This window comes from Arachis hypogaea, chromosome 2 (genome assembly GCF_003086295.3).
Source record: "Arachis hypogaea cultivar Tifrunner chromosome 2, arahy.Tifrunner.gnm2.J5K5, whole genome shotgun sequence".
NCBI classification, from domain to species: domain Eukaryota; kingdom Viridiplantae; phylum Streptophyta; class Magnoliopsida; order Fabales; family Fabaceae; genus Arachis; species Arachis hypogaea.
Window position 1 is genome coordinate 5706201 of NC_092037.1, and position 13426 is coordinate 5719626.

General features: G+C 32.5%; 1 protein-coding gene across 1 annotated transcript; it reads left to right on the top strand.

The window, feature by feature from the left end:
* The first annotated feature begins 2146 nt into the window (after positions 1 to 2146).
* LOC112734503 (protein CURVATURE THYLAKOID 1B, chloroplastic) lies at positions 2147 to 5211 on the top strand. Its single transcript, XM_025783856.2, has 6 exons — positions 2147 to 2717; positions 3095 to 3198; positions 3414 to 3500; positions 3640 to 3702; positions 4134 to 4171; positions 4872 to 5211. Exons 1-6 carry the CDS (start codon positions 2552 to 2554, stop codon positions 4927 to 4929), a joined length of 516 nt encoding a protein of 171 aa, XP_025639641.1. The 5' UTR covers positions 2147 to 2551; the 3' UTR covers positions 4930 to 5211.
* Positions 5212 to 13426: the final 8215 nt, after the last annotated feature.

Below are 13426 nucleotides of genomic sequence, written 5' to 3' on the forward strand. Positions count from 1 at the left end.
GTTTATATGTTAATCTATGGAAATATCAATCATATATTTATAAATTAGGAAAACATGTTAAGGAAGACAAATAAAATATTAAACCATGTGGAACTTGAATAAGACATATGAAATTGAAATTCACATCACATGTCAAAAAGACAAGTACCTTGTTGGAGATTCAATTTTTGATATTTGAAAAAATAGTGGAAGGTGAATTTGTATTGATATGAAATTTTTGTCTGCTGCTTTTGTAGCAAAACTTAATGCCAATTTTGGTGAATTCTTAGTGTTAGTTATGCCTATTTTTGTGGGCTTTCTAACTATGTGTGCCAATTGTTAAGAAACCTTGTTTGTTATTAGTTCCCAATTAATGTAACAATTTTTTTTATTGGTCTACATTAACTAACAACTTAATTCCAATCCAACTATGAATTCATCTTAGTTGCAAAATTGTTTAGATGATAAGATATGTTTTTATATTATGTCAAATTTGTTTTTTAACCTTATCCACTTCCTATGTGGCTCGTTGATATTTTGGCCAAAAAAAAATTCCACATAAAATTTAATTAACTAAAATTTTAGTAAATACAGAAACAATCGACAAAACCATAATATGAAATTTAACTTTTTTTATCTGTGATAAAATAAAATTTCTTAAGTTACAAATAAATTTAATAAAATTTTTATATATTTTGTGTGGAGTTTTGTGGAATACAATTTTCTGTAAGCAAGGAAGCATCTAAAAAAGCATTTTTTTTATATAGAGTAAAAGTGAAAATTATGTTTCTGAAAATTTTGATTTCAGACTAATTAATTTCTAAAAAAATATCAATTCAGTCCTCCACGATAATAAATGAGGGACACGTTATGTCTTTTTATCAATTTATCACGTAAAATTTGATGGTGGTGTTTATATGTACCATTAACTACTGTGGCGTATTTATTTATGAAAGATTGTTATGTAGATAACAATTTTAGAATGAAACTTCACCTATTTTAGTATGATTCGTGATAAATTGATAAATATTATATGAAAACTTAAAAGATAACGATGAATATTTCATTGTCCAAAATTATATCATTTTTATACTCATGTGACAGCAACATGACACGCACCAAATACATGGGCAACTCCATTTTATTCGCACTAGGGGTGTTCATAAAATAACCAAATTGTGGTTAACCGGTTAAAAAACTATAACCACATTTTGGTTAACCAATTTAATAAAATATTTTAAAAAATCATATCCATATTATTAAAAAGTAGTTAACCAAAACCAAATTTTAAAAATCGGTTTTTAATCAGTTAACCAAAACCAAAACTAAATTTTATGCAACTCTTGTGTTCAAATTAGTTAACGGATTTTTTTGTAAAAACCGATTTTTAAATTCTTTTTTTTTGAAAAATCCAATTTTTTATGTAAAAAACCGATTTTTTTAAAAAATGGGTTATTTTTTAAAATTAGTTTTTATTTTTATAATCGATTAAAAACCGATTTTTAAATTTTCTAATCGGTTAATAACCCATTTTATTACATAAAATCAATTTGGTTAATTAACCAAATTATATTTTTGGCTAACCAAAAACAGGTTTAGTTTTTGGATTAACCAAAACTATGAACAATCCTAATTCGCACTATCCATTAACGAAAGGATATACACTATTTATTATTGCGGAAGATTTGATTAATACTTTTTTTTTCTTCAACAACTAATTATTAGTCTTAGGTTGAAATCCAGGATCTAATTATTATTTTATTCTTTTATATATTAAGAGTCATCCCACTTGAACTAAAGCCTCAATTGCACCAGTAGACTTGTTAAAAGAAAATCTAAAGTTTTTGTTCCATGGATTGGATGGACTTCATCTATAAATGAAAATTTAAAAGGCGTACCCAATATACAAGGTATAAATAACCCAATTAATTGAATGAGCTATGTTAAGAACTTCGGATATCACCTAATTCCTTATTGGGCCATAAGATTTCCATCAATGCCCATCCAAACATCCTTGCCGCCCAATCATTTGGTGGTTGCTGGCCCAGGAAAATAATAATAATAATAATAATAATAATAATAATAATAATAATAATAATAATAATAATAATAATAATAATAATAATAATAATAATAAACTGAACCCTAATTACAAAAAATTAAGGTTGGCAATTAGAACATGTTTGATCCTTTCAGTATTTTTAGGGTTTCAAAAAGGCCCAACCATGAAACTCCTATCCATTAGAAATACCATTAAAGCCCTATCTTGCTGCCACGTCAGCACACTATTATCTTCATGAAAGCAAATGAATGGTTCAGCTTCAGCTTCATATTGTGGGAAAAGCATCTCCACATTCATTTCACAAATTATCAAACACTAAATTTTAGACCAACCAAGAAAAATTTAGAAACATAGAAAAATATACCAATATCTTATTATTAAGTCATTATTCCCTAATAGTAGTAGTAGTAGTAGTGGACTCATAATTGTTTTTGTTCATATCACGGTAAAATTATTATAGTCTAAGAACAAATAAAAAAAAAAAGGTTTCACTGGGAAATTGCAACAACAATGGCATCAACTTCTTCCTCAACTCTTACAATATCATCTTCTTCCACCATTTTTGATGGCAAAGCTCTAAGGAATTCAGCAACTTCACCACAATGTGTGAGCCTTCCAACTCTCCCTCCTCCAACTTTGCAAGCTCAAATTCGTCAATGGAAGCCCAATGCTTATTGTAAGTTAATCACTAATTAAAAATGTTACAAATATATAGAATTGTGACATTTATATGTTGATTAAGTTTCAAGTATGGTTTGTAAAGTTTCACGTCGGTTAAATTTGGATTAAATAAATAATGTCTATATAAGATATGGTTTAGTAGTTAGTTTATTAGTCCATTAAAATAAGTGTCAAGAGTTCGAATTTCGATTTTTACGACGAATTAGTTTTTGAGCTGTGAAGTTAAGAAATACTGTAAAATACTAAAAGATGGGGGTGTTTAACATGTTATATTTTTTTATTTAATCTATTAATTCGAATAATTTCGATTTTTCTTTTTATTTGCATAGGAGAATTTATGGTAATGTTGTCAAATTGACGATGAATTTTTAGGCCGTAAGATTGCTAGGAATGTTATGGCAATGGCCACAGGAGAGGCACCATCAGAAATTGCCACTACTGAAACTCCAGAAATTGTTAAGACTGTTCAAGAAGCTGTAAGAATATTTGGTTCCTATTTTTTGTTTTTTTCAAATAAATACATAAACGAACTTTAGGGCAATTTTATTGTTTATATATTTTGTTTTGACATTAATCTCTTGAGTGTGACACTATTAACAAATATTTAGTTCTTTTATAAGTAATTTATCTAAGATGGTAAAGGTGATTATTTATTATTTAATTATGATTTTTGTTGCATAAATATATATAGTGGGATAAAGTTGAAGACAAGTATGCAGTGAGTTCACTAGGGGTAGCTGCTTTGATTGCATTGGTTGGCTCCACTGGTTTGGTCTCAGTAAGTTATTTAAATAATTCAATTTGAATTTATTTGTTTATTTTCATTTCATTATTCACAAATAATCATAATATTTATTTGTTATTATTTAATTGATAATTTTTTTTTCTAAGTAATGATTATATATTATTTGTGTCAGGCAATTGATAAGCTTCCTTTGATCCCTGGGATTTTAGAGGTTGTAGGCATTGGTTACACTGGGGTAAGTCAAATACACTCCTTTTTTTTTTTTTAATTTCTTTCTGTTATTCCAGTTAACAAATCAAATAAAAATATAGACTCTAGTTACTTTATAATCTATTTTACCCTTGGTTTGTGCCATTCCATCTTTTTAACACTTTCTTGGGTGCAAATTAAAGTGATTAAAAAATGAAGTATGTAATTTAGTTCAATAATCAGGATGAGGCATAACTCAACAACAAAATCAAGAGAGGGAAAAAAAAAAAAAAGAAAACATCCTAAGACACTTTTTAGAGTGAAAATCACTAAAGACAGAAACAGAGTATCCAAAAAAAAAAAAAAAGAGGGAATTAAACAATTGAAAATTAATAAGAATTGTTAAATGGAATAATAACTTTGGATTCACTAATTTGGAAAACCTGTTATTCATATCCTCTATTTCTTTCTTGGCAGTTGTTTGTTTACAAGAATCTAGTATTCAAGCCAGATAGGTAAGCTTGATTCTTCTTTTCTTGATTAATATATTACACTTTGTTGCATGGATTAACTTAAGTGCAATGTGCCAATACTAAACTTTGAAAATTTGCAATTCAACACTTTGAAGTTGTTAAATAATGCAAAAAGACATGTTGTTAACCTTTTCTTTTTCCTCTCAAATTATTCTTGATGTGTTGTTTTATTTACAAAACAAGAGTAATTTTGGAAGAGAAGTTTATAGGCAGCATTTGAATAAAGTATATTTTTTATCTTTAATATTTACTAAAAGTTTTTAAATTATTTTTAATATTTAATTTATTTCAATTTTATTTTTATTTCTAACGTTTAAAATAAATTTAAATTCTTTTTATACATCTAAATTTGACATTTTAATACTTCAAAAATAATTTGCCTTTATTACCTTCTTCACTTCTGAGTTCTGACCCATCGTTATGATATGTGACTATTTATAAAAAGTTATTTTTATTAAATGATAATTTAGTCAAACATATCAAATCATTTAATGTTTTTTATCTATTATTTTTATATAAAGACAATTTTACATACAGATCATTTTAAGAATATAAAATCTGAACTAGGATTAATTGTATTATTTTTCTTGATATAATGATTATTTTTTTAAGGGGGGAAAAAACTTTGCAATGAATAAAAGTTGTCTGTGTTTTAAACATGTTTGTTGGACTAATTAAACAGGGAGGCATTGGTGAGGAAAATAAAAGAAACATATGAAGAAATAACTGGAAGCAACTAAAATGTGATGATGAGTTTATTGTTGAGATGCTGTTGACTTTGGAAGACTTCAATAATCTTTGCAACACATTGTTGAAGATGTCAGCATGATTCTTCTTTTTGAGGCCAAAAGCTTCTGACCAATAAATACATTATCCTATATATGGAATGTAATATGTCCAGAAAAAAAATTGAGTGTAACTTTTTATAAATATTAATCCACTCTCTGAGACAATCTCATTAATCTCCTCAAGTATATATAGTAGTACGTCTCCAAATAATATGATCGGTTTGATTGACTAAAGTTTTTCACTATCAACTCAGAGTTAATTGTGTTTAAGTTCCACTTTTTTTCATTCACTTAATACCTTTTTTTTTTTATTTTGACCCTGTGGAATAGGTTTTGGTTAATGCATGGCTAATTGATTCCTTTAGGCTTTTGAAAATCTCAGTATCACTCTTATTGTGAAAGCAATAAACAAACAACAACAAAGTTCTGTCTTATTAGGTGGGATTGGTTACATGAGTCAAACGATGTCATTGAACTTTATTATGTATCATATTTTTAGAGAGACTATTTACATGTAGATTTCGTTTGATCACTTTATAAATAGTCTTCCTAAGTCTTTCTCTGTCTTTCACCCCTTATCCATCTTCCATCTCATCCACCTTTCTAACTGGGTGCTCTGCTGTCAGTTTTATTCTCACATGTCCAAACCACCTGAGATGCGATTCTACCATCTTTTCTACAATAGGTGCTACTCCAACTCTCTCTCTTATATCTTCGTTCCTTATTCTATCCAATCGCGTATGACTACTCATCCATCTCAACATATTTACCTCTGTCACACTTAACTTATTTTTGTGCTTCCCTTTGGCCGCCCAACACTCTATACCATAAAGCACAATCAGTTTGATAGTAGTGTGATAGAACTTACCTTCAAATTTTAAAGGCACTTTTTCGTCACATATAAAACTAAACGCACTCCCCCATTTTGACCAACCTGCTTAGATCCTATTATTTACATCATGTTCAATCTCTCCATTATCATGTATGATGCATCCAAGATACTTAAAACTTTTAACTTTTTGTATGATGTTTTCTCTAATCTTTACCTCTATATTAGGGTTTTCCCTTCGGCAGCCAAACTTACATTTCATATATTCTGTCTTACTACGGCTCATGCACACACCATACATGTAACACCCTACCACACTAAGCTTTACGCTTAAGCCGTAAAACAAAGGTAGTGTGGTATTACAACCTCTACAATATAATATATATATATATATATATATATATATATATATATATATATATATATAATAGCAGAAAAAGATTGTAATATACTAGGAGTCTTGAAGAATAGATGAAATAAATATCGCGAAATAAAAGTGCAACGCTCAAGAAACGAGTTAACTTGCGTGCTAAAAAAAACTATAATTATCAAACATAAAATAATAAAAGTAGGAATAGAGTGCCAAAGATACAGAATAACAAGCTCCTAACTCAACCCGCAAATTCAAGGCTGGCCGGAGGATATTTACACGTATATATATACATATCCAAAACCCAAATATACATAAACAAAATCTTGTCTTTCCATAAGCCTCTAAGAGAATCAAAAGGAACAAGCTATGCGGAGAGAAAGCTAAGTACAAATATATACATCACTATACAACAAAATAACCGGATAACCACTTCGCTTCAGAAGTCCAGACGCCTAACGAGGTGCCTCTCGACCTGCATCTGAAAAACAACATAATATGGGGTGTGAACCATATGTTCTCAGTATGGTAAATGTGCCACACACATAAGATAGAAGCTCTTGGGAGTGCCAGAGGCAATCCTAGAACGCCGACACTCAGATTATAGAGCTTAAAGTATTAAACAGAAGCCATAAAAGGTAGTTTTCTAAGAGTATCTAAGTCTAACTTAACTTAGTCTTTAGTCTAAGTCCCATATTGCCATTCCTCCATACCTCCATCTCCGTCAGCATTTCACAGACAAATAATAAGATAAAAACAAACACAAGAAGGTTACAAGTACTGCAAGTAGCAAATATACACTTAACATAGTAAATGCACTTAGGCAAACCCAGTTAGAGCACAAACAAGTAATTCAAGTAATATGCACATAATGCATGCCTGTCCTATGGCTAATGAGCTCATCTGTCAGTTATACAGCCAACCCGACAAGTCCGGTTTGCTAAACCATTGGACTATCCCCTGATGCACATCCCCATGAGTCTATGCATATATTTTTCTCATATATATATCAAATCGCTCAATAGGGATACCATTCCCGAAAATTTATAAGTGCTCGGTCACCCTTACGTCGTAGGGTCGACAGAATATCGAGTTTTCAACCCGGTACACATGGTGACAAGCCACGGTACTTTATCCAGGGAATCTTGTATCTCAAATCATTTAATCATTCAAGCCTAGTATCATACATGATCATTCATTTGATTATCAAGCCAAGTATCATACATGATCATCCGTAACATTTCATAATCAATTCATCACTTTTTAACTTTACTTCATCTTCAAGTTATCCCTATTTCCTAACTTCATCTGATTATCAGGTCTAATACTATTATTAATGACTAAAGGAATGAAAATAGAGGTTTAGAAGTTTGAAATAGGCTTTGAAACTCAAAAATCATGTTTGATGGAACAAGGGCCACGCGTACGCGTGGGAATGTAAAAATGCAGCTCGCGCGCGCGTTTCCTTGTCACGCGTACGCGTAAGTGAGTACCTCATGTGACGCGTACGCGAGGGTCATGCGTACGCGTGGACATGCTTGCTAGCTCCTTACGCGTACGCATAGGACCAATCGCATACGCATAACCAAAAACCCATGCCATGCGTACGCGTGGACATACATTCTTCAAAAAAAAGGATCAACCAGAAAGCTGCACAATCAGGAAATGAAACCTGCATAATTACATATTCCACACCGAAATTTCTGACGGGTATAACTCAATCATTTTAAATTATTTTTCTTCCATTCTTTGAACGGCATAAACTTCACGAACCTAATTTTCACTTTAAAACAAGTTGGAAACAAATTGAGGGTCCGGAAGTCAAGTTATAGCCCGCCAAGATTCGGCCCAAAAACCAACTTTTGCCAACCTTCAAACCTTATTTTCAATCCAAACAATTCCTAGGTCATTAATCATCAAACATACACTTTCCAACACAATATGTCCTTCTTCATTAGCACATCAACCACCATAACAAATTATGTCTCATACCAACCACAATTACACAAACACTTCTCAAATTCAACCACCAAAACCATAGTTTACTATTCCTAAGCTTATATGCTTATAACCTCAAATGACTAATCAATAATCCATTAAGCCATCAACCACTTAGCAGTACTAATTAAACATATTCATTAGCTAGCTACTAAACAATATATATGCACATAGATTCCAACATATCCTATGGTCATATAGCCTAAGTTTTCACAAAACATTATATATTAAATGCAAGAAACATAAACCACACATTGGCCAATTCCCATGTAGTGATCAAGGAAACTTATTTAAAACAAACATAGCCCCTCAAAAATTCAATAAACACTAGACTCAGCTTTCTCCAAGTTCCAATATTCACAATTTCAAGTTTCAATTATTTATTCACAACCTAATACACATTCAGAACACATATATACCCAATTTAATACCCGAAACATAAATTTAGCAAAATTAAAATGGAATTATGGTATCCTCACCTTACCCAAGCTTCACATAAGTAAGAGTGAACGTTTTTCTCAAGCTAATTGGATCCTAAAACATCAAAGAGCAAAGAAATTCAATACCTCCACTCAATTTTCGAAAATTGGGGGAAGAAGTGCCTGAGAACAATAAAGCGAGTTACCTATAAAATTGTTCTGGTAGAAACGTAGAGTTCGACGTGGTAGTCGCGTGGCCACAAACGGTGTGGCAATCAGAGCTCAGACGGAGGAGTTACGGCATGTTGAATTTACCGTAAGGTTTTCAGGGTTCTTCTCTTCCCTGTAAGCTTTCACGTTGCTCCAGCTGAAATGAGGAAGAGAAGGGGCTTGGGTTCATTTAAAGGTTGGTCCGGTTGAGCCCACGGGCCCGATTTGGGCCCGGTTTAACCGGTTCTGTCTGTTCGGTCTAATCTTGGAGCATTTTTTCGAAATTAGTGTCAAAATTCTCGTTTTGATGAGCTTTATCCTAATTTAATATAATATTTGCATTTCTAATTTTCTTTATTAAAAACTAATTTATTGACTAATTATTTACTAATTTAACGGGATTTTCAATACACTTCTAGAACTTCTCTCCATAAATCTAACTTCTTATTTAAGTATTCTTTTGACTCTCCCATAAAGACGATGTCATCGGTAAAAAGCATGCACCATGGCACAGACTTTTAGATATGCTCTGTGAGTACTTCCAAGACTAATGTGAAAAGATATGGACTTAAAGATGATCCCTGGTGTAATCCTATACCAATAAAAAATTTCTCTGTTACACCACATTGAGTCTTCACACTAGTTGTAACCCTGCCATACATATCTTTAATTGTACGAATATATGCGATCCTTACTCTCTTCCTTTCCAAAACCTTCCACAAGACCTCCCTTGTCACTCTATCGTATGCTTTTTCAAAATCAATAAACATCATATGTAGATTCCTTTTATTACTACGATACCTCTCCATCATTCATTTTTAATAGGTATGTAGCTTCAGTAGTGGATCTGCCTATAGCATAAAACTAAATTGGTTCTATGTTACTTGTGTCTTTTGTCTCAGCCTTCATTCTATCATCATTTCTCATAACTTCATGATATGGCTCATGAGTTTGATCCCTCTATAATTTTTGCAACTCTGTATATTTCCTTATTCTTGTAGATAGGTACCAAAGTGCTCTTTTTCTACTCATATGGTATCTTCTTTGACCTTAAAATCTCATTAAAAAGCTTGGTTAACCAACTAATGCCTTTCTCTCCAAGGCCCTTCCAAATTTCAATCAGAATTTTATCAGATCCTACTGCCCTGTCATTTTTCATCCGCTTTAGAGCCTCTTTTACCTCGAAGTCTCGAATCCTTCGATAGTAGTCGAAGTTTTGATCTTCTTCCCTTGTGCATAACTGACCAAGACTTGGAAAAGTCTTCTGTCCTTCATTAAGTAATTCGTAGAAGTAGATCCTCCACCTTTTATTAATTTTTTCATCTTGAGCAAAAGCCTCTCCGTTTTTATCCTTTGCACTTAACCTAATCCAAGTCTCTCGTTTTTCTTTCACGGTTCGTTGCGATTCTATATATACATTTTTCTCCTTTCTTCGTGCCTAAAAACTAGTAAAGGCCCTCATATGCTCTTATTTTTCTTCACTTGTAGCCACTTTTGTCTATTTCTTAACAGCCTTATATCTTTCTCAATTATTTATATTACGGCACAAAAACCACTCTTTAAAACACACTCTTTTTACCTTTATCTTTTTTTGTACACTTGTATGCCACCACCAGGACTCCTTATCTCTTGGTCATATCCCTCTAAATTCACCAAAACTTTCTTTTTTCTATTCTTCTAATAACTTCTGCCATTTCCCTCCACATCTTCTTTGCACTTCCATCCCCTTCCCACTTTGTCTCTTCTCCTACCCGTCTTAGAAAGCTTATTTGTTCCTTATCTTTCATCTGCCACCACCTCATCCTTGGGTTTTTCGTATAATATCTTTTTCTCAATTTTTGCTCAACGCGAAAATCCATAACGAGCATCCTATGTTGTGTTGTTAAACTCTCTCCCGTAATAATTTTACAATTAATGCAAAATTTTCGGTTGAATCTCCTCAATAAGAAAAAGTTGATTTTAGAGCTTGTCATGCCACTCATATAGGTTATAAGATGTTCGTTTCTCTTTTTAAAACATGTATTTGCGATGAGAAGGTCAAAGGTTGAGAAAAATTTCAAAATAGTTTTATCCTCGGTATTGACCACCCCGAAACTATGGTCTCTGTGAATACTTTCATACCCACTCACTTCTCTTCCAACATGGCCATTTAAATCTCCTCCTAAGAAAATTTTATTTTCCAATGGTATGTCTTGGACCAAACTCTCTAGATCCTCCCAAAACCTTATCTTGTATTGCTCGTTCGGATTCACTTACGATGCATGCACTAATCATCTGAAAAGTACCTCCTTCCACCACAAGTTTGATAGAGATGACCTGATCACCCACCCTCTTGACATCCACTACATCCTTCTTTCACTTCTTATCCACGATAATACCTACTAGGGATGGCAAAAATCCCCCGGCAAAGCAGGTATCCGCGGGGATTTACACCGGGAGCGGATACGGGGAGGATTTTCCACCCACGGAGACGGGGGATGGGACCCCGTTTATTAAACGGGGTGGGGACGGAGATAGAGGTCCTCGTCCCGTGGAGACCTGTTTAATCCCCGAATGTGTAAAAAGACTATAATACCCTTAATATATATATATATATATATATATATATATATATATATATATATATATATATATATATATATATATATATATATATATATATATATATATATATATATCTTATGAGGGAAACTGAAAACCCTAGCCGTACTAACAACTCACAATTCGTAAACTCAAATCTGAACTCCCTCAACCTCAAACCTCCCCCTGCCTCTGTCCTCTTAGACACGTGAATGGTGGCTGAATGGCACAGTCTCACTATCACCATCACCACCGCCAAGCGCCACCTCCTAACCCCTCAGTCCTTCACCGCTACTTCCCACACTTCAGTCCCTCACTACCACCTCTCAGTCTCTCACGCAGTCAGGTCACGCGTCACCGTCATGCACACCGCAACAACCAACAGGGAGTCTGTCATCTTCGCCGTCGTCGCATCTTCCCGTTGTCGCAAGTTTGTCGGTCATCGCGCCTTCACAGTTCGTCGCCTCTTCACCGGTCTTCATGCCTTCGCCAGTCATCACCTCTTCACTGGTCGTTGCCTCTTCTCCTCGGGTAAGTCACAGAACTCTGATTTTCATTGTTTATTTTCATTATTTATTTTGATTTTGAAGCATTTGTCTGATTCTGATTATGAAATTTTCCTTGTTTATTTTTATGTTGAAGCATTTGTGTTTATGATTATGATGATTCTGATTATGAAATTTTTATTCTGATTTTGAAGCATTGTGTTTATGATTATGCAGGTTCTGTTTATGAAATTTTTCTTGATTATTTTGATTTTGAAAAATTTGTGTTTATGATTATGCTGATTGATTATGTTGATTCTGATTATGAAAGTTTTATTCTGATTTTGAAGCATTGTGTTTATAATTATGCAGATTTTATTTATGAAATTTTTTTATTATTTTTATTTTGAAGTATTTGTGTTTATGATTATGCTGATTCTAATTATGAAATTTTTATTTTGATTTTGAAGCATTTATGTTTATGATTATGCTCATTCTGATTATGAAATTTTTCTAGTTTATTTTGATTTTATTTTATTTGTTTTATTTTTATTTTGAAGCATTTGTATTTATGATTATGCTGATTGATTATGCTGAATCTGATTATGGAATTTTTATTTTGATTTTGAAGTATTTGTTGAGTTATTATACGATTTTAACTTTAAATTTATTTTTTATATATAAGATTCAAGTAAATCGAAATCTACCATCACTACGGATGAAAGGAGGATTTAGAATTATGTTTTTACAATGTGATGAACTTTGTTTGGTTGTTTATAGATATGTTTAGTTGTTTATGAAATATTTGGTTGTTTTATGGATATGTTTGGATGTTTATGTTTGTTGGTTATTGCTATTTAAGTCTCTAAAAAAAATAGAAATTATGTTTGTAATGACAATTGAGGATTATCTTTTTTTATTTTTTCTACTTTTTTTTCATTTTTTTCAATTTTTATTATTTTTTACAAAAATATGCGGATATCTGCGAAGACCTAGGTCCCCGGCGGATATGGAGTCCCTACCATCCGTCGCGGGGACGGGGCGGGGACGGGGACAGATATTGGGGCTGGGGGCATGTCCCACCCCTATGGGGACCTGTTGCCATCCCTAATACCTACTACATTCTTATTTTTCACCTTTTTTGTATACCAAAGTTTGAACCCGGAGGTATCCAACTCCCTAACTTTCGCACCGACTCATTTTTGTTTTTCGTATGCACACAATGTTAATCTTTCTCCTTGTCATAGTATTCACCACATCTATGGATTTTTTTTGTTAAAGTATCTATGTACCATGTCCCAAATCTCAACCTTATATCACCCCGACCTTTATCTTTATCTTTTTCTTTGTGAACTAGCTTATTTACCCTCGTCCATTCACAAACACGCAGGAACTCTTGCTCATTTAACACTACACCCGGGCACCGATGCAGCAGCTCTTGTTCATTTGACACTGTACGCGAGCCATACAGCACGTTGCTTCCGAGTAATGACCTAGTTTTAGCACAATAATATCTTTAATCCATGTCATGAACGAAGATTCGACTAAGTTTTTATGT